Source organism: Labrus mixtus, chromosome 4 (assembly GCF_963584025.1).
Source record: "Labrus mixtus chromosome 4, fLabMix1.1, whole genome shotgun sequence".
In the NCBI taxonomy this organism is placed as follows: domain Eukaryota; kingdom Metazoa; phylum Chordata; class Actinopteri; order Labriformes; family Labridae; genus Labrus; species Labrus mixtus.
The window spans coordinates 2,604,776-2,630,690 of NC_083615.1; the positions used below are offsets into that span (position 1 = coordinate 2,604,776).

The 25,915-nt window shown below is 38.6% G+C and overlaps 2 protein-coding genes across 4 annotated transcripts; one reads left to right on the top strand and one right to left on the bottom strand.

Moving 5' to 3' along the window:
- The first annotated feature begins 503 nt into the window (after positions 1-503).
- Positions 504-11,333, top strand: LOC132972354 (kelch domain-containing protein 10-like). 2 transcript variants are annotated; one of them, XM_061035126.1, is made up of 10 exons: positions 504-765; positions 1,897-1,989; positions 2,582-2,845; positions 6,605-6,759; positions 6,845-6,993; positions 7,089-7,173; positions 7,268-7,334; positions 7,423-7,470; positions 7,552-7,691; positions 9,294-11,333. In XM_061035126.1, exons 1-10 carry the CDS (start codon positions 681-683, stop codon positions 9,501-9,503), a joined length of 1,296 nt encoding a protein of 431 aa, XP_060891109.1. In that variant the 5' UTR covers positions 504-680; the 3' UTR covers positions 9,504-11,333. The 2 variants fall into 2 exon arrangements, with proteins under 2 accessions (XP_060891109.1, XP_060891110.1); XM_061035127.1 differs by having other exon boundaries at positions 2,624-2,845.
- Position 11,334: 1 nt separating this feature from the next.
- Positions 11,335-25,609, bottom strand: LOC132972347 (uncharacterized). 2 transcript variants are annotated; one of them, XM_061035115.1, is made up of 20 exons: positions 25,449-25,607; positions 22,942-23,103; positions 22,212-22,318; positions 22,007-22,115; positions 20,287-20,403; positions 20,140-20,201; positions 19,069-19,221; positions 18,043-18,234; positions 17,844-17,943; positions 17,621-17,762; positions 17,027-17,210; positions 16,680-16,779; positions 15,141-15,274; positions 15,003-15,034; positions 14,505-14,617; positions 14,062-14,207; positions 13,671-13,765; positions 13,515-13,593; positions 13,302-13,410; positions 11,335-11,925 (listed from the first exon to the last, which is right to left on the bottom strand). In XM_061035115.1, exons 1-20 carry the CDS (start codon positions 25,519-25,521, stop codon positions 11,852-11,854), a joined length of 2,283 nt encoding a protein of 760 aa, XP_060891098.1. In that variant the 5' UTR covers positions 25,522-25,607; the 3' UTR covers positions 11,335-11,851. The 2 variants fall into 2 exon arrangements, with proteins under 2 accessions (XP_060891098.1, XP_060891099.1); XM_061035116.1 differs by lacking the exons at positions 11,335-11,925; positions 13,302-13,410; positions 13,515-13,593 and having other exon boundaries at positions 13,666-13,795; positions 14,009-14,207; positions 25,449-25,609.
- Positions 25,610-25,915: the final 306 nt, after the last annotated feature.

Genomic DNA, 25,915 nt, shown 5'->3' on the forward strand with positions numbered 1-25,915 from the left:
GCTTCATATGTGATTTTTTTGATCCAGCAGATGTCGCCCTTGAGCACCAGCATGAAACCAAAACAACTCGCGCTGCATTGTTGTGTTAGCATGCTAATGCTAGCGATCTTTATTCTGCTCGTATCTTCACACTGCATGTAAATTTACCTGAAATGAGCGTGATCTAGAAACACAGTTAAGCAGTGAGTACAGTATGTTATTCTTCTTTTCTCTAGTCCCTCAATTAAACAACTTTTATACACGAGGGGAGGAGTCAGCCGGCCGTCCGGGCGATGTAAACAAAGTGAAGATAGGACTCTGAAAACATCACAGACAGTGGGACTCGGGTGTTACACCCATTGTAGACAGTCATGACTCACAGAGTTATTTTCAGAGGATATACTTGATTTCTACATTTAAGTGTGAAAAATCACATAGAAAGACTTTAATGTGTGTGCAGCAGTAATTCAAATCTCCGTGTGGTTCTTGAACGCGACATGCGGGGCTCCTCTCCTCTGATTGGTCAGTTCAGGCCAGCTGGCCGTGACGCTGCGTGCCTCTGCAGCAGGTGTGGACGCTTTACTGTTTGTTATTTCTTTATTTTAGTGTGACTTGTGTGAGCTCTCGGGGCCCATGCCACAACAACGTGTGGTGAAAGTGAAGCCGGTCCTTTTCCAGGTCTGTGAGGTTAAACTGTGGAGATGTCTTCAGCTGAGGAGGAAGGAACCTCCAGTCAGCTCAATAAGTTTGAGAAACTGTCGTGGAGGCCCTCAATCCGCGACTCAGGTTTGTAAACAAAACCAGAGAAGCTGCATTAAAGCAAAGCAAACAGAGACCTGCAGGTGAAGAGTCAGCGCAGGTGTTCTGTTTTCTTTGTTATGTGTACACTAAGATACTACTTTTGTGTAAGTGAGTAAAGATAGTAGTGCTGTATCACGGATAACTTCAGCCTAACAGGCTAACTGTAGCTAATGCTGCTACGGAAGCTAACAGGAATTTAACGACTGAATAAACATTTAGAAGGCATGCAGACATATCGTGCTTCTTCTTTCTTCACATGACTCATGATTTTTATAGAGACTTACATTTGTGCAGACAGTTAGCATCATACAGGGGACACAACATAACACATAGTAAAGGTTTTCTGTTGTCTCGTTAGCTCAATGTGTTCAGAGAGCATGCTATACTTTATAAAAGTAAATATTTTTCATAGTTAAATTCTGCATCTTTTAATGCAAAACGACCCCTCTGTTTCCACTAGCCATGTGCCCAGAAAGACATTATGTATGGAATCATACATCTAAAAAGGATAGAATAGAATAGAATTACTTTATTGATCCCAAACTGGGAAATTGTGTCGTTACAGCAGCAGGTTGTCCAAACACACAATATGAGTAAATTTAAACACAATATAATATTAAATATTTATTTTTTATTTTATTTATTGCACAAAAAAAACATAAACATAATAGATCAATGGAAAAACAGACAGTACATAATGATTAGTTAATTAACAAAATATACAAAGTAAATAAGCACTAAAACTATCAAAAATAAGAATGTGAATATCTACAACCAGGATTTAATTTAGCATTACTAGTCTTAATTAAGAAAGATTAAATACAACATGCTTTGCTGGAGTCGGGATAGACAAGACTGTATGTGCAGCCTTGTCATGACAAAAAGCTTACAGCCAATCATAAGTGACTTCCCCTGTGACAGGAGTCAATATTAAGTGTACCCTCTTGTTCTATTGATTCATATTTTAATCACTAACTCCCAACATGATTCTGTTTTCTACCAGAGAAACTTTCCACAAAATGTCAAATCTTGCAGGTTAATAACTGGCATTGTACCGACTACTGAAATGCATTCATTATATCAGCTGTACATAATTTAACACGCTCTCTTCCACAGGCTCCAAGAAGCGAGCACGATGGCTTCAGGCTCGGCGCATCTTCTCCCCTTCCTGCCCCAACCTGCGGATCCCCAACAGGTTTCTGAGAGAAGGTACATGTCTAGATTGAGGATTTCCTTCAGGTATAATCACATAAACAGATATCAGTGCTGTTATTTAAAAAAACAAAACAGTATTATTATCCTTTAGTGATGTTTCAGTCTGGACCTCGTTGTTTTACTACTTTGATCGATAGTAGTAGTGATTGATGCTCCACGTCTGTCCTGCATGATATACATTTTTTATATTAACCAAATGCTGCTTTATGTGTATCCTGCATGGTTTATGTATTTTCTCCTGTGGCTGCTTACCTGTCTGCTTAATTACTGTCATGATTTTTCTATTTGCAGCTTTTAGCGATGTTTGAATTTGGTTTTTTTAGGGAGCCTTTTCATAAAATGTTTATTAATATGCAATGTCCCTGTACAATAAATAAAATAAAGAGGACCAGAGCTTTTGTAAAATACATCCTGTATATTTTTTCCAGTTGAAATCAGTCAGGGTTATCTCTTGCACAGTAATCATAAGCAAAAATTGGCCCGCTTGGTTTTTAGACAAAATGGTTCAACATCTTCTTGTGTAATATTTTACAATATAGCGGTTTCTTTTTGCTGAAATGATTTCCATTTTTCCCACTAACATCAGGGACTGAAAACGTAGTCTGTCATGAACGTGTCCCTCCCACAGGACACTGTGTTCCCCCCGCCCGGAGCGGACACCGCTGTGTTGCAGACAGTGCCAACCTGTATGTGTTTGGAGGCTACAACCCAGACTTTGAGGAGGCAGGCGGTTCAGAGAATGAAGACTACCCTCTTTTCAGGGAGCTCTGGCGGTTTCATTTTGCCACAGCGACCTGGCAGCAGGTCCGCACGGAGGGTTACATGCCCACTGAGCTCGCCTCTATGTCAGGTAAGGAATCGTGCAATGCCCTTCATTTTTTTTATTTGAATGACACCTCATCTTTAACTGGCTGCAAGTCGTAATTAAAGGTACTGCAGCAAATGTTGATCAAATGTCAGTCCCTGTAATCTAGATTACATTAAGTCAGCAACGTAATAATTAATCTGCTCGTCATTAAACACATTTGCTCAAACAGGATCAAATAATAAATTAAGCTGTTTTTTTTTTACACCGAGGTCAAAGATAATTCACTCTTACATTACAGTTTACTGTTCTTTCCACTTCTTGTAAACACAATAAATGCTCAGACAGATGTCTTCAAATTTTGCTCAAACTTCTGTTTGACTCAAAAATGGACTCGATTTAGATGAATGAAGGTCAAAGGACACTGTGACCTCAGTGTCCGTCCCATCCATACAAATTCCCCTTCATCTTGCTGCAAACCTCGTATACCTGTTTGTCGTTCTTTTGCATGAAGGTTTGAAGGGTTTATATTTATATATTTTTATATATCTATATATACATACCACCAAACTTAAAATATAGTCTGGTGTTGCCGCACATTTTGACAAATTGCATGTTGCATGTCTGGATAAGAGGCTCCTATGTGTTTAGTGTCAAAATAGTTTGTGGATCAAATATGAAGAGAAAAAGCAGCACGACACAAAAACAAAGATCGACTACTTCATCATTTGCAGAAAGACAAAGTGATGCTTGTATGTGTTCAGGCCATGATGCAGGTTTGCATGCGGTCTTACTGAGAAAAATCCAATCAGTGATTTATTTCATTTTATTAATATATATATAGATAGATAGATACTTTGTTGATCCCGAGGGAAATTCAAAGCATCCAGTAGCAGGTTACAAAGACATGACATGACATATACATGCATACATATATATATTAACCTGAAAAAAAGATTTAAAGAATACCCCTAGATGAATCAAACTTAAACTGTGCAATTAAAAATAGACTTATACAAGAAATGTACATAACCCGTACAGGGATAAAAATATATGTGTAATTTAAACAAGAACCTATAAACAGTTGAGGAAAAAATAAATCTGTAATTAGACCTGAATATAAAAAATAAAAAAGTGTTGACCTTCTGTATGTGTATATATATATATATGTATATGTATATGTATATTTGATAAATTTTCTTATTGTCTAAAATAAATACCTCTCCAGTTTCCACCAACATAACACTGATGGATGTAGAGGCAATCAACCCGAGGCAGAAAATGTAGTCCGAGTTCACAGATGCACACAACGGGTCTGAGTGAACAACACTGAACACAAACAGAGATGTTTGTTGACGAGGATTCTTTTCAATGTATTCCTTTTGAAGCAGTCTGACATCCTGCAAATAATCTGTGTGTTTACATGCACTCGCCTAAACAAATGACAGTCAGCTCAGTCGTCATCAGTGACTTGCTAAATTTAAGCTGTTTCAGTCTGTTTAACTCTCAGGCATCAGTTTAATTTACTACCATCTGAAGTCACTAAGGACATAAAATGTCCATGCCAAAAAACTGCTATAAAAATAGAACAGATTGATATTTATTTCTACTTTTTTCTGCATAAATCTCTTGAACAACTTCAGCCCTGCTCAAAACTATCAAACATTCAATCATTTTTAGGAATTTAACCCTTTAAATGCCAGTTTGATTACTTGATGTCACTGTTGTTATTTATTTAAAAAAACACAAAAATTAGTTATTTTCCATATAACAAATATTTGGTGGCTGGGGGATTTTTTTAAAATCAGTCTTGGATATGTCAAAGATTATCCAAAATATTGACTTTGATGCATTGTTAGTTTTTGTGTAGCATCAGATTTAAACTGTAGTTCACTGTTTGGACATTGGAGGGCGAAAATGTCCAATTTACAAAAAACTGCTTTAAAAATAGAACAGATTGATATTTTTTCTACTTTTTTTGCATAAATCTCTTAAACAACTTCAGCCCCGCTCAAAACTATCAAATATTGAATAATTATCAGGAATTTAACCCTTTAAATGCCAGAATCATGTAATCAAACCGGCATTTAAAGGGTTAAATTCCTAAAAATGATTGAATGTTTGATAGTTTTGAGCAGGGCTGAAGTTGTTTAAGAGATTTATGCAGAAAAAAAATATCAATCTGTTCTATTTTTATAGCAGTTTTTTGGCATGGACATTTTGTTCTTAGTGACTTAAGAGGGTCGTAAATGAAACTGATGCCTGAGAGTTAACACACATGTTTATTGACCTGTTTCCACTTACCAATCCCTATTATACCAAAGTTGAATAAAAAACATGCCACTGATTAATTTATTAGCTGTAGGCTACATTATGTATGCACTTATGTTAGCTTATGCTATTTATGACAGGTTGAAACACAGTGCCTTCATAAGATCACTCTGTCACTTGTTTTGAAACTTTTGGCTGCGTCTGTTGCAGGGGACTTTCTCTTTCCTGTTCTCTCCCTCTCTGCTCCACCGTTCCTTTTCTTGGGATCGCCGTCCGTTTCACCTGCTGTTCATGTTTTCAATGTCAGTTGAGAAGCAGCAAGTCGGCAGTTGACCTTAACTAGCCCCCTGTGCAAACAGCAAAGATGTGCATCAGGCCTTTTCACTGCAGTAAAACAAACAACTTGTGTGATCCACTTATCAGTGCTTTGCTCTACGGTGCAGCTGGTGGTCCAAAATATCTCTGCCTGTTTTAAAAGTTGAAACCAAGGAAGTGAAATGCTTCAGTGTGACCAATTGAACCAGCTGTTAGTTTTCTTTAAATATTATTGTGTTTGCTTTTCATGCCTTTATTGAGAGGACAGTGTAGTAGTAATCATTTATTTCAGTCACAAGAAAAAACAAAAACATTTTGACCTAAAAGGTGTAGGCTGAAGCTTTATCTTATTACACCTCCCCTTGTTACAAATCTCATTATTTAAGACACGACTAGTTTGGTTACAAAAAAACCGAAACATATCAGAACAAAATTTGTTCCAAGAATTTCTTTCAAAACAAAACAAATGAAACAAACAAAAAACAAAACAGAAGTCACACTCTCAAAAAAATAATCAAACCGACCTTTTATATTTGTTAAACACCATTTTTTTTTAAAACAAAAATGTAAATCTGGAAAGTGAACAACACATTCTTAATTCCACAAGTTAAACCCTTTTACCGAAACACACCTGTTCTTTATGTTTGTCCTTACCTTTGGTTTTTTATACACACCTATTCCCCTTAGTTCATACCGGGTGGTAAATGGTAGTGGGTGGGAGTCATGCTTTTTAACCACTCAGTTTGCATGCACCTCTTGAACCAACCCTTTTTTTTTTTTTTTAAATGATAAACTTCTCCCCCCAATGTCCAAACAGGGAACTACAGTTTAAATCTGATGCTACGCAAAAACTAACAATGCATCAAAGTCAATATTTTGGATAATCTTTGACATATCCAAGACTGATATAAAAAATCCCCCAGCCACCAAATATTTGTTAAATGGAAAATAACTAATTTTTGTGTTTTTTTTCATAAGTAACAACAGTGACATCAAGTAATCAAACTGGCATTTAAAGGGTTAAATTCCTAAAAATGATTGAATGTTTGGTAGTTTTGAGCAGGGCTGAAGTTGTTTAAGAGATTTATGCAGAAAAAAGAAACAAATATCAATCTGTTCTATTTTTATAGCAGTTTTTTGGAAGTGGACATTTTTTGATAGGCTTAGTAATTGAACTGTTTTAGATTCTGATGGTTTGGATGTATCTTCCCCCGTCAGCTGTTTTACACGGTAACAACCTGCTCGTGTTTGGCGGCACTGGGATTCCATTCGGTGAAAGCAACGGCAACGACGTCCACGTTTGCAACGTTCAGTACAAACGATGGAATCTGCTCAACTGCAGGGGGAAGAAACCAAACAAGATCTATGGACAGGTAACAGCTTCTGTCTCTCTCTTTAAATGTTCTATCAAAATGCTCCAACAAATCTTTTTTTTTTATCTGCGTTTTCTGTTTCCAGGCGATGGTCATCATAAACGGCTACCTCTATGTGTTTGGAGGGACAACGGGGTACCTTTACAGCACCGACCTGCACAGGCTGGACCTGACCACCAGGGAGTGGACCCACCTCAAACCCAACAATGCACCCTCAGATCTACCTGAGGAGAGGTCAGACATCGGCCAATGTGAACAAATGCAGAATGTGTGAAATGTAGTAAATCCTCACTGAAAGTAGACTAAAAAATGATTGTTTGGTCCTTCAGGTACAGACATGAACTGGCTCATGACGGACAGAGAATATATATTTTAGGAGGCGGGACTTCATGGACGTCGTATCCCCTTGATAAGGTTGTAGGAACGAGCACAAAGACACACATTTGACCCCCAAAAAAAGTCTTTCTCCTTCATTTCATCAGTCTAACATTTTATTTGTCTTCATCAGATTCACGCGTATAATTTAGAAACCAACTACTGGGAGGAAATAGTCACAAGACCTCATGGAAAAATAGGTTTGTCATGACTAAGATTATTTTTCTGCCTGTAAGCATTTAAATATTTTACACTGATTTTAACTTTAACTTGTCACCATGACGACAGGATTTCCCGCTGCTCGCCGGTGTCACAGCTGTGTGCAGGTCAAAGATGGTGAGGAGTATTTTCACACACTTACTGTAATGTGATTAATTTCTTTTTTTAACTGCATCTTGCTGTGTGCCTTACCTGCAGAGGTGTTTATATGCGGGGGTTATAATGGAGAAATGATCCTGTCCGACCTGTGGAAGATCAACCTGCAGACTTTTCAGTGGACCAAGCTGCCTGCCGTCATGCCAGAACCGGCGTACTTTCACTCTGCTGCAGTCACACCGGTCAGTAAAACACAGGACTCTACCAGCAGCTGAGGGTATAAAAGAGGTTTACGTTTGTTTAAATTGCTATAAAAAAAAAAAAGACACAGAACTGGGGCGCTGGTGGTGCAGTGGTTGGTGCGTGAGCCCCATGTATGGAGGCTGTGGTCCTCAAGGCGGGTGGCCCAGGTTCGAATCCCACCTGTCGCTCCTTTCCTGCATGTCGTTCCCCACTCTCTCTCTCTCCCTGATTTCCATCTCTATCCACTGTCCTGTCTCTCCATTAAAGGCACAAAAAGCCCCAAAAAAATCTTCAAAAAAAACACAAAAAAAAAAACAGATCCATAATTTTTATTCAGCATAATGAAAAAAATGGCCGAACATGGAAATTTGCTATTAAAGGAAGAATGTGCAACTTTTTGATCCAGTAGGTGTCGCCATTGAGCACCGGCATTAAACCAAAACAAACAGCTGTTTGGGGACACCTCCGCTTTTCTGAATTAGAACACACCATTGTTTGCCTGCATTGTTGTGTTAGCATGCTAATGTTAGCACACTTTGGTTAACTTCATAACAGAATGACCGTGATCTAAAGACACTTAGGTGACATCCAAGCAGCCAGTATGTTATTCTTCTTTTCTCTAGTCCCTGACTGAAACAGCTTTAAACGTTAGGCCGTCCCGTCCATGTAAACACGGCCCGACAGCGGTACAGCTAGCAGGACTCCGCTTCTCACTCATTGTAGACAGTCATGACTCAGAGAAACATTTACACAGGACATACTTGATTTCTGCTGAAATGATGTGTAAAATGTTGCACATTCTTCCTTTAAAGCTCCTCATCAATTATCAAAAGAAAGGGGAAAAAGTCACCCAAACTAAATATATTATATATGTATAGGGTTTAGCATGTTTTAAAGACTTTATATGATCTAGAAACACAGTTAAGCAGTGAGTATGTTATTCTTCTTTTCTCTTTCCCGGCGATGTAAACAAAGTGAAGATAGGACTCTGAAAACATCACAGACAGTGGGACTCGGGTGTTACACCCATTGTAGACAGTCATGACTCACAGAGTTATTTTCAGAGGATATACTTCCTAATCAAAAGGAAGTTTTTTTGTTTTTTTTTTTGTGAAGAAATGTTTAAAATCTTTTAGAACGTACGAAGGGGAAAAAGTCACCCAGTCTAAATGTTAATCCTTTTTTGTCAAACTCAAAAGACTGTATAGGGTTTAGCATGTTTTAAAGAATGTGTCCATGTGTCTTAATGCCTGCTGATTTAAATATTTAGTTAGAAATTCTGTTTATTTGATGGATAACCCCTTGAGATGAACCATCTCGTTTTCCATTCACCATATTTAGAAATTGAATGAGAACCAGCACACACAGTTGTTTCAGTACAAACATTCATTATCTATCTTATACCTACAACCTGCGTGGGAAGTAACTTTGGCACACTTTTGTAGATATGTAAAAAAAGTTGAAACGTACATTTTTTATTTTTTTTTACTTTTGTTGCTCATAAAATACTTTAGAGTTTAATAAAAAGTGATTTTAGTTTTGACTTTCAAATCAATGAAGCAAAAACAATTGTTAAATTGTCTTATTTCTGCTGCCCTCAGGCCGGCTGCATGTACGTCCACGGCGGCGTGGTGAACATGTCCGGGAACAGGAGGACTGGATCTTTGTACAAAGTGTGGTTGACGGTGCCCAGCCTTCTGGAACTGACCTGGGAGAAACTGCTGAAAACCTTCCCTCATGTAGCCCAGCTGTCCGCCCCTCAGCTGCTCAGCCTGGGACTGACGCACACGTTGATACAGCGACTCAAATAGTGAGCAGCACTGACACTAAAACGAGCCCGCCAGAAGGTTTCTCCAACGGGACACAGAAGGTCTGATGATGTCAGTAAGAGGAAAGTTTTAAAAGCCTTTTTGACTTTTGTAAATATGTGCTTTTATTATTTGTGTTATTTGAAACGCTTGGCGTGATGAGTTTCTCTGTGTAGGAATGTGTCAGAGTTGACTTTGCACACATCCAATCAGAGGCCATCACTCTCTGCTGATTCCATTTTCTCCAAATACTTCAAAAGTTTCTCATGTTTTGGGTCCACTGTAGTGCATTTTTGTTTGTTTTTTTTATTTTTTTACAACGTAGATCTGTCAGAAATGAGTCGAGTGGGAATAGTTTCATGACAAAGAACACTTCTTCTTGAAAGGCAAAATGAATGTTGCTTCTGCTTGTATAATATCGGCTTCCTTCAAGCTCACTTTACTGTTTCTGTCTAATGTAACGCATGTTGAGTCAGCTGCTGCTGCTACGTTCACTGTGATGGAGAGTAACTGTTAAACAGTGCTGGATGTTATTTTTTTAGTTTGAAATTTGCTACATTTCTCTAAAGACTGCTGATGAAGTATGTAGACCACTTAACTGTGAAACCTCTCAACAGTCTGATACGGTCGATCACTAAATGAATCATCGTTTAGCCTCTAGTCTTAAATTACATTTAGTTCATTAGGCCAAGTTTTAAATCGATATGCGCTCCCCTGACTGCTGTGATCAGACCTTATGATCCAAAACATCCTCAACATGGCGTCACTGTGAATCTTCTTGTGCCTCATTTTAAAAATGAAGCTTAGCATGTCAGATGAATTTATACAACTGTAGCTTCACAGTGATCCTCGAGCCTTTTTAATTTCCTCATTTAGTGCCTTCTCAATTTCCAAACTGACATAAGCATTGCTTTTATATTTGTGTAAATCTCTTTTTTTTTTTAAAGGTTTTTTTTTTAGTTTTCTTCTTCTGTGATCTACCTGGTTCTTCACACTTTAGCCCTTTTGTGGTTCTGAACTTCTGAAGACTCATCAGGACATAGTGCTTTTCTTTAGTTCTGAGATATTTGTTACCTAATTTATTTAAAAACATGAGTTTATTCTCATTTGACGCCTTTTTATTGCATAACTTTATTCTATTAGTTTTTTTTACTTGTTGTCTTTTTTTTTCTGAAGACTGCTGTAGTGCTGTGGTACTTAGAAAATAGTTGGTATAGGACTTTGTTCACTTTGAACCAGGTAGAGTATGTTTCGTGGTACTCAGGATGTTGAATACTGTGATCAGTCTGCAGGGCTCGGGGAAAACACTCAGCTTGCCAAGATGTCAACAGACGGCCATTTTTGTGAAACCAGATATAATTATGTCAAGGTCTTTGGTCACTGTGGACTGTAAAGCTGTAAAACCTGTAGTAACACTCCCAGCTGCTCATGGAGTCACATGATTGCCTTTTTTTTTTCTTTTTTTTTTAAGGAGACTTCTGTCTTGACTTAGAATTGAAAGTATCTGCAGCATTTCATGCTACACATTCACAACACTAAGCTGACTATAATTAAAGTCATCTATATCTGATTGAGAAGCAGCAGTCTGCTTCAGGACTTGATCGATGTTCTGCCTTGCTGAAGATGGATTTGTTTCTATTTGCATCTTTTTTTGATGTTCAAGTCAAACGATGTCTTTTGCATGTCCGTACGGTGTGCATGTGACTCGATGGGAGAAAAAGGTCAATATCTCCTCAAAGGCCGTTCTGGCTTTAATGTACATTATGTTTTATTGTTTTGTAATTCCTGTCTGTCCAAACAATAAAAACACAGACAGCCCTGTTTTTTTTCAAACTGTTGTATATTGTTTTTATTTTCACAGCACAGCCAGCATGCCACTTGTCCAACCTCTAGATGCTGTAGGGTTTCATTTAATTTAAAATAATGTTATTTTTCTCATGTACTATTTTCACATTTTAGGAGTTACTTAAAAGTATAAAAAAATAGTTATTACAACTTGAACAAAAATACGATTTAAGAGCAGAACTGTTAAATCATTATATCCATTTCTGTGTAAAAATACTGCTTTGCTTTTCTTTGACCACACGTTACAAACTAGACAATCAGAAGTCACAGTTAGACACATCATCTTTAGGAGTGAAATATTTGTGCAGACAAGACGAGTACCTAATAGTAACTAATATTAACATTTTAAGTGTGCAAAAAGTATATTTTAGCAAACAGCGTAAGAGAATAAAACTCCATAAAGGCCTGTGTCAGGTTTCACTTCCTCTCAGATACAATGTCTCGGTTTCCATGAATGTCCTGCAGACTTCCTAAAGTGTTACTTGAGCTGATAATGTGTCCTGCAGTCAGCAGCCTGCTGGAGACGGAGCGTAGAAGTACAGAGCCAGAAGAATAAAGTAGTTGATCACCAGAGCCGTACCTGATACAAAAAAACAAAGATGAGGAATAACACAGGAGGCTTTTCAAAACATTCAACATATAAACATAAAAATGTCCTTCACTTCTTCAGCCAGCCTTCATCGTTTGAAATCATCATGAAATTTGGATGCACTTTAAAAGCATCCAACAAGAGCAGCTCGTTAAAGGGATACTTCACCATCTGCATTAATCTTTGTATCATTAGAAACCTGGTAGTATTTTTGAATGGTCGTGCATCCCGCCCTCATTTTCCCCTGAGATGAGAAATCTTTGTATTTCTGAGTCTGTAAAGGAGCTTCCAGTGACGCAAAAATTATGATTTTTGCGTCACTGGAAGCTGTTGTGGTTAGCGGGGTGAAACTACAACGCTAGTTCCTCATATTTTTGACCACTAAAGCTACAGACCAATCACAGATCAGTGGGTGGGAACTCACTCCCAGAATTGAAAACTTAACGTCCGCCATATTGCTTGGAAGCTATGCTAACAGGCTCTATGGAGAAAGCTGATAATGGCGAAAAAATATAAATATAGCGGCAAGACGGCTGCTGCAGACAGGCCGGTCTTGTTTTGGCTGCTGCCGCCGCTGTCCGCAGCCAAGAAACAACACCGGCCTGTTGGCAGCAACCGTCTTGGGGCTATATTGCTGGCCGCCGCTGCCAGCTCAGCAGCCTGTCGGCAGGTGTGAGGACGAGGAGCCCGGGCCGGCTCGAGCTGGGGCGGACTGGTAGTGTCGGTGCTCTCACTGTTTGTCTATGGACACAGACATAGAGTCTGTTTTCTGACAGGAATTTACAAGATACCAATTCTGGAAGAAATCTCTGAATCAGTTGAGGAAACGGCCTTATGTGTTGAAGTAAACATGTCTGTAAATAGAGGACCTTAGTGGGAGTGGCCTGCGGTGCTGTGCATTCTGGGATTTGGTGTCTTTCATCCACATGAGCCAAAAAGACACTTTCTGCCTTTTCTCGGCCAAGAAGGCACCAACTTCAAAATGTATTTCACATTTCTACATATATGACCCAATGTCAATACAGATTCATGTTTCAACGGGTGAAGTATCCCTTTAAGATTTCAGCTCTTTTTGTAACTTGTTCCAAGGAAAAGGAGCGGCAAACTTAAACGCTTTTTTCCCCCAGTTCAGTTCTGACTTTTGGAGTCCCTTTACTCTTCTGACTGATGTTGGGTCAGAAGGTATGAACTAAGTAGACCTACAAAGCAGTTAACTACAATATTAACATCATCTTATAACATCTTCATTTGCTGAATATTTGCCTTCTAAGTTTCCAGCGACATGAATTATAAATTCACCGCTCTTTTGCCGTTAAGTCGAAAATCTTTCCACTTAAAATGAAATATTAAAAAAAACACAGTCTCACCCTGAAAGTAATCACACTTGCCGTCCATGAATATGTAGTTGACGAGAATCACGCTGAAGATGCTGGCCCACAGGTGGAGGTCGCTGAATAACAGCACGAAGCCCACATCCTATTCCAAACAAAGAACAGTGTTTAATAACAGAAGTTGTGAATCAGTGCATGCTTATTATTTTTCAGAATGAATAAAAAAAGTAAAAGAGGAGGTTGTCTCACATAAAAGGAGTTAAATAAGACCAGTATCGGAATCTGGAGCATGCAGACCTGAACTGCAATACAGATCCCCACCTCCAAGCTGAAACATGACAAATCATTTAGAAACACAGAGCCCTTAATCAATTCTCCAATAACCTTTTGTAAATAAAGACTTACCTCAGACTGATGTTGTTCTGGAGGGCAAACTGGATCCCATTCACTATCTCTGGGATCTCAGGAACCATAGCCAGGACTGTCACTCCAATAAAATACTGCAGAGAAATCGGACAGAACGTTATATTCTGTAATGGATGAAATGACACCTCACAAAAAAATATATTTTTACACTACTCTATTTCTGTTTGAACAAATATGTCTTAATATTTTTTCAAACGTTAAAAAGAATATGTTTCAAACTATGCTGTGTACACTATTGAACCCAGAGTATATTCTCTGTGCAAAAGTATCTTTGTACAAATCACAACAGTGTTGAGTGATTATTATTTATGGTAGACTCCAGGAGGAGACTTTCAAATCAAATTCCCTGAGCGACCTCAGGTGACCTGACCTGAGAGATGTTGGGCTGGTTGAGTATGGGCTGGATGTGCTCTGTGACCAGATCAGCACACGCAGATGTGAGCACAGTGGCCATGATGAGGATGACCAGGGACCTCCATCGTGACCAGTGGACCACTGCTCCATGGTGGCTGGTCTCTGCACACAAAAACAAAAACACAAACAAATTATTTTTTTCATAAAAGCCTTGGACAAGGTCAAACTTTGTGTGAGTTTTATCCTGTTTTATCCAAACAACTGTGGTTGTTTTAAAGTGCTTAACAAATAAAGTTGGATTGGATTGAATTATCCAATCCAACTTTATTTGTTAAGCACTTTAAAACAACCACAGTTGACCAAATGCTGTACAGAAGAATAAATAAAATACATAACAGCTCACATGAGATAAAAGAAAACTACATGTGAAATACAGAATCAAGTTAAAAGACTTCCTACCTTGTCTTTCTCCAACTCGAATGTTATAAATGTGGGAGTGCGTCTTCAGGGTGAAAATCAGACCGATGATGTAGGCGATTGGTAAGAGGGCAGACACTGTGTACACCAGCGGCCTGACAAGAATGAAAAAAAAAAAAAAAAAACTTAAGACATCACAGTGGATGACAGAACCGTAGGGTCGCCGGTTCAAGTCCCGGTGCAGACCAAATCTGGAAGTTGGTCTGGTAGCTGGAGAGGTGCCAGATCACTTCCTGAGCACTGATCCCCCCACCACCAGCTCAGGAGCGCCCGCTGTGGGCCGCTCCCTCTCTCTGACATCTCTCCATTAGTGCATGTCCATAGGATCCTGTTTGTGCATGTGTGTATACTTCAGCCTATGTGTGTGTTCATGACTTACAGAGTGTAAAAACAGAAATTTCCCCTTGCAGGGATCAATAAAAGTAAATCTTAATCTTAATCTGGATATATGAATAACAGAATATTGAAATCATGACTTACTGGACATGGTTGTGAAACAATGTGCCGTTGTTCTGTTGACAAAAGAAAATTCACATTATTATATATTATTATTACATTACACAGTGTATGTTCTGTGAATTAAATGATGTTTGTTTCAATGTGGCTTATGTTGCTGACCAGGTCGTAGTGACAGTTGTGGCAGACGAATGGTCCGCTGCTGTTGCTTGTGCCGTTTCCTCCGGATGAGTTAGTGCAGGCATCACACACCAGATTGCCGTACGCCTTAGAGAACAGCGTCGGAGCAAACACACCTGCCAGTGACAGTCAGGAGGAGGATTGGTTATGTGTATCGGTGAATTGAGAATTTTCTGGACAATCACATCACTGTTTGTTTTTTTGGTTTTTTTTCCAAGACAATTACTTTTGAATTCCTCATGAAATAAAAAATGTCGAGCTAGCTTCTTAGTTATGGAACAGTAATGTTGTTAATGCAATGCGATGAAAGTTCACATGTGATTGAGGGCGACCCTCATTTACAATGATGCCGAGAAAACATACATAAATGATAAACAATGAGATAAAGCTACTACAGAAAATAAAATCAATAAAAGAGCAATAAGAGCAATAAAATATAAACACTAAAATAATTTAAAAGCTTGAAATTACTACAGTGATAAGTCAGTAATTAAAATCAAATTAAATTAATAAAATTAAATTAAATTAAATTAAATTAAATTAAATTAAATTGTAGAGGTAGGACAGTAGATAGACTCAGAAATCAGGAAGAGAGAGAGAGTGGGGAATGACATGTGGGAAAGGAGGTCTGATTGGAACCAGGGCTGCCCACTTGGAGGACTACAGCCTCCGTACAGGGGGCGTGCAAACTATCCGCTAAGCTACTGGCGCCCCCATGTGCTTTACTTTAAACAGTACAGAACAGAATGTCCCCAGTTAGGTAATGTGCAGTGTTGACTAACACACACTGTTGAATTTATTGGCGGTTACAGCATGGATGTATTAAGTTGAACATATCACTGAGCATTTACATTGGGACTATTTTAGTAGAATAAGAATCTTTTCCTAAGAGCTGGTATGTTTTACAAACACAAAATGTCCACAGATTAATGATTCTGTATTAAGTGAACTTCTTTCAATCAGACTACGAGTTTGGCAAATGTCTGTTTAAATGTGGTGAAGGGCAAATCCTTTTTTAGCACCAATGGTGATATTTGTAGTTGCAAGTTCCCACTCAGACTTATTAGGGGCTCAACTGAGTGACCTAGCCATATCCTAACTCATGAATACATGCATAGTCTACCTGTTTTTAAATAAAGTCTATATGTAATTACAAACTCTTAAAACAGCTTGTTAATATTTCTGATGTTGATTGTAGATTTGTTTATATTTGCTTATTTAATACCTACAATGATCCTTAAAGTCTTTAAATGTGATTTTTCACACTTAAATATATAAATCAAGTATCTCCTCTGAAAATAACTCTGTGAGTCATGACTGTCTACAATGGGTGTAACACCCGAGTCCCACTGTCTGTGATGTTTTCAGAGTTTTCAGAGTCCTATCTTCAGTTTGTTTACATCGCCAGGACGGCAGGCTGACTCCTCCCCTCGTGTTAAAATGTGTTTGTTGCGTCTTACAATAAAAAATGTAAATCTGGGAAATGTCATACAGAAAAATGTGTATTTAAAAGAAACTTGCCTCCCACAGAGATGAAAAGTAAAGCAGAGCTCACTCCTGTAGATCGACTGTTGAATGTTTGCTCACTGTGTCTCAGCCCTCCGATGATCATGCAGATACCCTGAGGAGAACACAAAACAAAGAGCCTCATTCTTGTTGTGCTGAATAGGTGTTGTGTATTATTGTCTCCACAGTAGTCCAACTGATTCAATTATCTCATTTAAATCCTTATCAGTTGCAAACATTGAAATAATATAATTTGATGGGGGAACAAACAAACGTCCAAATTTAAGAAGGCATGGCTTAGTTCATTGTTTAAAACTCTGTTGAAAACTGTAGATTTTTTAAATAAATGCAGTTTGGCTCACGGGGATGAAGAGGATGCATCCGAGCAGCGTGCCGGTCAGCGCCGCTTTCACTACCTCCTGCAGACATGGGTTTCCCGCCCGGTGACCTCTGAGCAGGGCTGTGATGTAAAAAGTCAGCTCTGTGATGGAGCCGAAGCTCGCGTTCACCACGGCACCCACGGCAAAGTTGCTCTGTGCTGAGATACTGCAAGTGGCAACACAATGGGTAAGAAAATCAGCGACTCCTTTCAGTTATTTTTGCCACACTTTAAATTCTATTTTCTTTTTTAAAATCTCTATACAGAGCCAGTTTTAAAGTTTGGTTTGTGTTGATTTTAGCTCCCTCTGTGGGCAAAGTGGTATGTCCTAACTCTTTGATGATCTTGTCCTGTACATGTGTAACTAGTGTTATTTGACAAAAAATCTCACCCTGCTGTATTTTTACAGTCAACAGTATCACTCATCAAGAGTCTCTGCTGTGGAAATGTAAAAAGTCTGTTTTTGCAGCCTGCTGCTTCCGGCATTAAATATAACTACATATAACAATTAGTCAATATTTATGCAGAGTGTGTTTCTTTTTAAGCTGATAAACATGAATACTAAAAAACAGCTCACCTGGCAATGCCCATTCCAATATAATAGGACAGAGGAATGATGGAGCAGATGGCTATGGCAAACTTGACTTCAGAGCTGGCGTACTGGTTTTCTCTGTCAATATATCCAATTACCATGGCAACTATTACTAAAGGGAGAAGGTCTGACACGGAGGTCAAAGATGGTAACAGCTTTGTATTACAGATAAAACAGAAACAGGACCACATGAAATATTAAAGGATACTGACAGCGAACACATTGATCCCATCAACAGTGAACTTGTAGTAGTACCAGTTTGCAGCATGGTAGCAGCACAGCAGAGCTCTGGTCTCGCAGCCTTGACGCTTGAGTTCAGATAAAAAAAATTAAAAAAATGACACTTGATTAAATGTTCTGCCTTTATGTGCTGTGGATGATGATGATTCCATCTCTCTCCCTCCTACCTTCCTCTGTGAGCATGTGGAGACCGAGACATCCTCGGGAGGCAAGAGGAGAATGACGCGGAGGGTGCGAGCGTTCATCTTGGAAACAGGGATAGTGAAGACCAGGATCCAGGAGAGGAAGCAAGCCAGAGAGTGGACGACCACAAGGGGTGGATACCCAAGCAGCAGCCACGCGTATGTTGAGAAACGATGCTACACAACAAGAATACAACTTATTAAAATACATGATTGATTTTTCACAAGGCAGACATTATTCAATAATATATAAAAAGGTGCACATCTCTTGTCTATAACCCTATTTGCACAGGCTAAGTATTTACTAGGGACACTTGATCATTTCTAATACTTGCAGAGGATGTCTCTGTTTTAAAGGCTTTATATGTGATTTTTTGATCCAGCAGGTGTCGCCCTTACTAGCGATCTTTATCATAATCGTATCTTCACACTGCATGTAAATTTACCTGAAATGAGCGTGATCTAGAAACACAGTTAAGCAGTGAGTACAGTATGTTATTCTTCTTTTCTCTAGTCCCTCAATTAAACAACTTTTATACTCGAGGGGAGGAGTCAGCCGGCCGTCCTGACGATGTAAACAAAGTGAAGATAGGACTCTGAAAACTCTGAAAACATCACAGACAGTGGGACTCGGGTGTTACACCCATTGTAGACAGTCATGACTCACAGAGTTATTTTCAGAGGAGATACTTGATTTATATTATACTTAAGTGTGAAAAATCACAAATAAAGACTTTAAGGCATTCTCACAAGAAAAATGTGAAGTGCACTATTTTTCCCTTTTGTATTGAAATTAAAAAGAAGAGCGCAGGGCTTTATTTATTGCCTCTGTCATGCAGTACCTTCAGTTTTTCATTCAGAAATGTCAGTAAATTAGAGTACAGTAAATAAGAGACTGTGCTAACACAGCAAACACTGAAGTTGGGGGATAATTCCCAAAAAAACGGAGGTCCCAAGGTAAAACTAATCTACTGCTAATAGGGTTTATATTTATATTTTTTTCTGTTTTACCCAGTATGGAGTTTGCTGAGGCAGTCCTGAAAACTCTGGGATTGGCATCTCTGTGGGTGATGGTAGCAGAACTGGTGAGTTATCATCGGCCTCCTCTATGTTACACTCACAGTCAGGAGCCTGCTCGCAACATCTCCTCAATGTATTTCCAATCTGGACAGAAAAAGAGTAGACAACGTCATCTATTAATCAATGATCAAAATAGTTTAACTACACAAAAAATAAAACTCAATGAAAGCAAACAGTAAAAGACAGACCCAAGGAAATTATGTGTAACAGTTTGTTTAAGATAATTGTGTCAATGCTGCAATGCTCCCAATGAGGTTTCCAAAACTGAATTAGGTCAGCTGATCAATGTCTTCCCTCAGGGGTGCAAAGGTTAAGAAGTTCAGGATTGTAAACTGTTCCAGATATACTTTAATGATGTGTCATAGGGGGTAATTAAAAAAAAAAAATCATGTAATTCAAGGGAAACTGTTTTCAGTAGATTGTCAAGATCAAACTCCGGAAGCTGTTTTATGACAACCAACATGTTAGCTTCTGATTTTATCTGACAGAGTTAAACCAAACAACTATTTGAACCCTTAGTTGATTACCAACACAGCAGAACAGCCTGTCAGAATTTTGCACAACACAATGAAATCCGGGGTTTGGTATGACAGGAGATAGTTGTGTATCATCATTCTTATAATAAAAAAAACATTTTTTATTTACACAAATTAAAGTGGGTCTAAAACTAAACCTTGAGGAACACCATGACATTTTCAGAATAGGAAGTAGGACGGCACGAGATGAGAAAATTTGTTATGTGTGATTACAAGCGAAAATATTTAAATGAGAATTTCCTAAATTTGCTCGACTTTATTCTCACCGATGTATTGTGCTATCAGATTGTAGAATGTGATTGTTTTAGCCAATCTCAACTTTTTTGACCTCAAGGAAGACATTGAGGGACAACTGAGAAACTAACGGATTTGCTGTGATTGTGTATCCTCCTCTTTTGTATAAAAAAAGGAAAAGAGACGATAGGAGGAGATCCCAAACAAACAGCAACTCAACCCCAAACAGTACCTCGTGGATGGACTTGCCAAATGGCCACAGGAAGTAGCAGGACAACTTCAAGCAAAGCCTGCCTGAAGAGGGTCATAAAAAAACCAACAAATGAGACTATATCTGATTAATAATACACATTATCATAGATCTGACTGGCTGACTTACCATAGGGTAGGCCAATGACAGTGATGAACATCAGCATGCTGACCAGGAAGTACACCAGAGAGACCCACCAACCGAAGAGAAACAGATATGCTATATTTCCACATGTGATGAGATGACCTGACACAAAGAGGACCAACAGAAACTTAAATATAAAACGGACAGGTCAGATATCATTATGTATAGTTGGGCCATTTATTTTTTCTTACTCTTAATGGGACTCATCAGGTTTATATCTGAAATGTGATCTATTCATGCCGTGGTTATGCCAACACAGTATTTCTGATTAAGGGGGAAACATCAAATCAAACTTGTTAAAGGCTTTATATGTGATTTTTTGATCCAGCAGATGTCGCCCTTGAGCACCAGCATGAAACCAAAACAACTCGCGCTGCATTGTTGTGTTAGCATGCTAATGCTAGCGATCTTTATTATGCTGGTATCTTCACACTGCATGTAAATTTACCTGAAATGAGCGTGATCTAGAAACACAGTTAAGCAGTGAGTACAGTATGTTATTCTTCTTTTCTCTAGTCCCTCAATTAAACAACTTTTATACGCGAGGGGAGGAGTCGGCCGGCCGTCCCGACGATGTAAACAAACTGAAGATAGGACTCTGAAAACTCTGAAAACATCACAGACAGTGGGACTCGGGTGTTACACCCATTGTAGACAGTCATGACTCACAGAGTTATTTTTAGAGGATAAACTTGATTTCTATAACATGTAAGTGTGAAAATCGCATATTAAGCCTTTAATGATGTGGCTTTTTTTACATTTATAATCCAATCATGTCACTTATCTTGACACATCAACAATGTTTTTTTTAATCTCTGTTGCATTGCTCTTGAGACTATAGGTAAGTACAGCATTATCTTAAAGAAACACAACACAGAAAGATTCACATTTTTATTTTTTGCAACATTGCGCCACAATAGTTTGGGGGTTTAAATGAACTCTTTCGCAAACAACTCCAAGCCAGTTTAAGATTTACTCTTGTCCAACCTCTGGCTTTGTGTCTCTTATTCTCTACTTACTTCTGCAGCTCTGCCTTTAAAGCCTGGCTCACACTGTGTGATTTTTCCCCGATTGTATGAAAGTGACTCACTACAGCTCACACTGTACGACTAAATCGTTTACGATGCCCGACCAGACCTTGAGATTGACGTGCTCACAATGTACGACCCGATTGTCGGGCACGGCCGGAGAGCTCACACTGTACAAGTGAAATCGGGACGGAGCGTCGACAATTGTTAATAAAGTTTCATTTGAAAAAAACAAAGGACGACAGTTGGTGAAAGAGAAGGAAGTGGAAGTTGTTGTAGGATATAGAAAAGTTGATACAATCGTAGATATATGGAGACAAGTTTCAGAAAAGTGCTGCACTGATGATCTGTACAGAAAAGTAAAAAAAACGCCGGGTTGCGTCCTGCCGCTGGTCGCCATGACTACAGTCCTCCCTTGTCTCCACACAACTTCTGCCGGACCCTTTCATGACGTAATCATCAAGATTTTAAATTCTAAATATCAAAGCTTAGCTCAAATCGGCCCGATTATCCTGCAGTGTGAGCCAGGCTTAAGTCTCTACAGAGAATACCAACTAAAAGAGCTTCCTGCTAAACAGCACTGCTTTATTATACACTGTAGGACTGTAACAGCTTGATTACGTTATAAAGAACAACACCACACCTTACACACTACATGAGAACTATCAAAACTGTACCTGTATGTGGTTTAATGACGTTCAGTTCAGAGTAGAGCTCTTTCACCACCTCTGACCTGTCTTCAAATGGACGCTCGGTCACATGGCTTTTCCATTTTCTGAAACCAAACTTTAAAAAAAAGACAGAAAGTTTGAGGTGTTAACAGGCCTGCTGTGATCGTCTTTTGATTTGTTTAAGTTTAAAATTTGCCTTCAGACTTCTTACCCTGTAGTTGTTAACCAGTTTGTTTGCTTCCACTTCGTTCTCTGCGCTGATGATTCTCTTGCTTTGGATCTCCACCCAACCGTCATCACAGGAATGGTGGCTCGGACCTTAAAACATCCAGAGGCAGCATAACACATAAATGTTTCACAGAGATCATAACTGCTTTTCATATAATAATCTAAATTGGTAACACTTTATATTAAAGGTGCTTATAATAAGCATTTATAACAGGTAATAATTCACTTATAAGACCTTATTAGATCCTTATTAACACAAATAACACTATAGAAGTGTTAATATAGGCATAATTAACACATTTATTATGTCTTATTAGACACTTATAGGCTCTTATTTGAAACTTATTAACACCTTATATACCGTCATAAACATTAATACGATGCTTATTAACATTAATAAGACTTCATGAGTGTTAATTAAACTATAAATTAATTTATAATTGGCTTGTAAGATATTAATTAACACAAAGAAACTTGTTTATAGACCACTTATCAACTTTCATAAGATGTTTATTAACATTGATAAGACTTTATTAGGTTCATATTAATGCCTTATGAAGATTAATAAATACTTTATTATGCACTTATTAACAGTAAATAAAGCTCCTCTGCAGGTACTGGATTATAAGTGACTTATTACCTGTTATTAATGCTTATTACAAGCACCTTAATATAAAGTGTTACCTCTAAATTAGTTGGTACACAGTACTCACATGAATGTGCTGAACTGCATTTAGTTGTGCACAGGACAGGACATACGGAGTGATGTTGAAATGAAGGAAAAGTGTCTGCTGGATTAAGTTGACCGCCACATAGTCCCTCATGGCTCAGTTCACGATTGTGACCTGCCCGGGGATCATGCTGCCATGGAGGATCTGCAACAACAAGCAAAAAAAAAAATGTTACACTTATTACTCAACTACTTATCACTCCGCTGTTCATCTCCTTACACTGGCTCCCAGTTACTGCTCGCATCAAATTTAAAACTCTGCTGCTCGCTTACAAAACAGAGACAAAAACGTCTCCTCCTTACTTTAACTCATCCAGGTCTACACTCCCTCCCCCCCACTACGCTCTGCCAATGAAAGGCGTCTGATCCAACCTTCACAACAGGGTCCTAAGTCTCTGACTAGACTCTTCTCCTCTGTCGCCCCCCGGTGGTGGAATGAACTTCCAAACTCCATGTGATCTGCAGAGTCCCTCTGCACCTTTAAGAAAAAGCTAAAGACCCAGCTCTTTCATGAATACCTACTAACTTAATGATGATGGTCTCCATATTATTGATGATGATGATGGTAATGACGATGGTTTTTGTTTGATAACGACGACTTATAAGATGGTTTCTATACTGATTAGAGCTCTCAAGAACTGCCCTCAATGTTGTGCTTTGTCACTTCCTGTCAGCACCTGTGTGTCCAATCAGACTCAAAGCTGATCGTTTGCTCTTACTGACATTGTTCCCTTTTTTCTAGATCCTTGCTTGTGTTGTTCTTACTCTCTGATGTACGTCGCTTTGGATAAAAGCGTCTGCTAAGTGAATTGTAGATTATTAAATAAAAGCAGTTTTATGTAGTCAAGGGTAAATGATTGCCATTATTAGTGACGTGCAAATTATGTCAGTCTAACACCCAAAGATTCTTCATTAAACACTGCAAAAGAAATTGTCTCTTACATCTTAGAAGCTGTGACCAGCATACGTTTGAGGTTTTTGTGTGAATGACGATCAAAACAATAAAAGCGGTCATCAAGGTCGTCCCTAACAAGAGTCTTTGTCTTAAGAAGAGTGTCCACGTGTCGTGCACCAACTCTACCCTAGTCTGTGTCAGCTATACCCAGAGTCTGCACTGCACTTCTTCTTTACTACACTGTACTGCTCAGACTCGCCCACAGCATTCACAATACTGTAGTACAAGATCCAACAAGAAGCTCCTTCAACTTTTCACAGCTACTTAAGGAAGTAACTACAAGCAGTTTTGTGTAGATGTGTGTGTGTGTTTGTGTGAAATTGAAAGTCAAATTTCCCCTTTAGAGGTAGTAAGCATTTCTGTCTATCTATTATTATTAGATTACTGCCTCAGAGACAGAAGAAGGGAAGTAGGGAAGGTAAGAAGCATGACAGTCATTAAGTAAGGAGGAGACTGTGTGCTGGAGGTTATTCATTTATTTCCAGGACTTTTTCTCTCACAAGATACAGGATTTGTTTCATGAATAAATACAAAAAAGAAATCACTGGCAACACGGAACAAACTTTGACTTCCCCTTTTTAACTGCTCTAAACAGGATGTCCACACACTTAAGGTGTCTCGGGCTTGTTTCCTCTTTTAGTTTTACTCACTGAAAATTTGACAAAAATAAAAAAATACATTTATTCTGCAACTTCAGATTTAGATAGGATTAAAAGTTAATCAAGTAGCCAACTATGATAAGTGAATACGTATTTAAAAGCAAGAATGTCAGCGGCTCAATCTTGTTCGATTTGAGGATTTGAAGCTTATATTAGGCCTACTGATACAAAGAATCTCTCTGATACTGTGATGACCTTATTTTTTATTTTTTAAAATGAATGTTTCTATTTAATAAAATAACCAAACAGACTGCTCAATAATAAAATCAAAACAGTTGATAGTCTATATTGGTATAGAATAATAATAGAATAGAATAGAATTACTTTATTGATCCCAAACTGGGAAATTGTGGCGTTACAGCAGCAGGTTGTCCAAACACACAATATGAGTAAAAAACACAATATTAGCAAATTTAAACACAATATAATATTAAATACAAAGTAAATAAGCACTAAAAATATAAAAACTAAGAATGTGAATATATATAACCAGGATTTAACTTAGCAAACAATATACAATTTTCCAATATCAACATGAGCACTTTTAACACGAAGTGGGTGCTGACCAGACAGGCGGGCTACACACACACACACACACACACACACACACACACACACACACACACACACACACACACACACACACACACACACACACACACACACACACACACACACACACACACACACACCCACTGGGGGCGTAAAGCCCGTCGTATGACTATAAACATGACCGTCTCTCACTGAGCTGCACGTCTCCTCACTGTTCATTCACAGCCTCACATGCCCATTCATAAGGACAACAGGTTTAATATGGAGAAGATATTGTTATTGTAGGCACAGTTACTATGACACAAATAAAGTTGTTGACGTTACCACAGGATTGTGTGTGTTCTGTCGGCCTCCTCCTGCGGCTTGATTCCGAGCTGTGCGGAGATGAAATAGACATTTTAAATAAAAAATAAAAAACACCTCCCCGTTCAGTCTTATGTCAGCCGGTCGTCTGACCAGATTACAGCCACAGTGAACAGACGCTGCTGTCGCTCTCTGGCAGAAAGGCGTACTGCTTTACGGCGATTTAGAGCGTGTAGAATTGTGGGAAATGTAGGCAACTGTGGTAGAGTTGCTATAAGCGAAAACTACAGTGTGACCAGGGTCAACCGACTTACAACGGCCTAAACGACTTACATTAGGAGCAAAGAAACAATATTAATTAAAATGCAAAAGTAGGCTACATGGTATGTAGAGTAAGACAGTCACAGTGGAGTGAATTTATTATCAGACGATAATCCCCACTGGAGCAGAGTGCCTTCAGGGGACTGATGTCCCACTGTATGATGTGC

Excerpts from the sequence above, each read along its gene's own strand:
- LOC132972347 (XM_061035115.1), bottom strand. The coding sequence starts at position 25,521 with ATGTCTATTTCATCTCCGCACAGCTCGGAATCAAGCCGCAGGAGGAGG. Across the intron at positions 20,202-20,286 it reads TGTCATTGGCCTACCCTATG|GCAGGCTTTGCTTGAAGTTG; the intron begins GTAAGTCAGCCA and ends GACCCTCTTCAG. Across the intron at positions 11,926-13,301 it reads CAAGTGTGATTACTTTCAGG|GTACGGCTCTGGTGATCAAC; the intron begins GTGAGACTGTGT and ends TTTTTGTATCAG.
- LOC132972354 (XM_061035126.1), top strand. The coding sequence starts at position 681 with ATGTCTTCAGCTGAGGAGGAAGGAACCTCCAGTCAGCTCAATAAGTTT. Across the intron at positions 7,174-7,267 it reads CGTCGTATCCCCTTGATAAG|ATTCACGCGTATAATTTAGA; the intron begins GTTGTAGGAACG and ends TGTCTTCATCAG. Across the intron at positions 7,471-7,551 it reads CTGTGTGCAGGTCAAAGATG|AGGTGTTTATATGCGGGGGT; the intron begins GTGAGGAGTATT and ends CCTTACCTGCAG.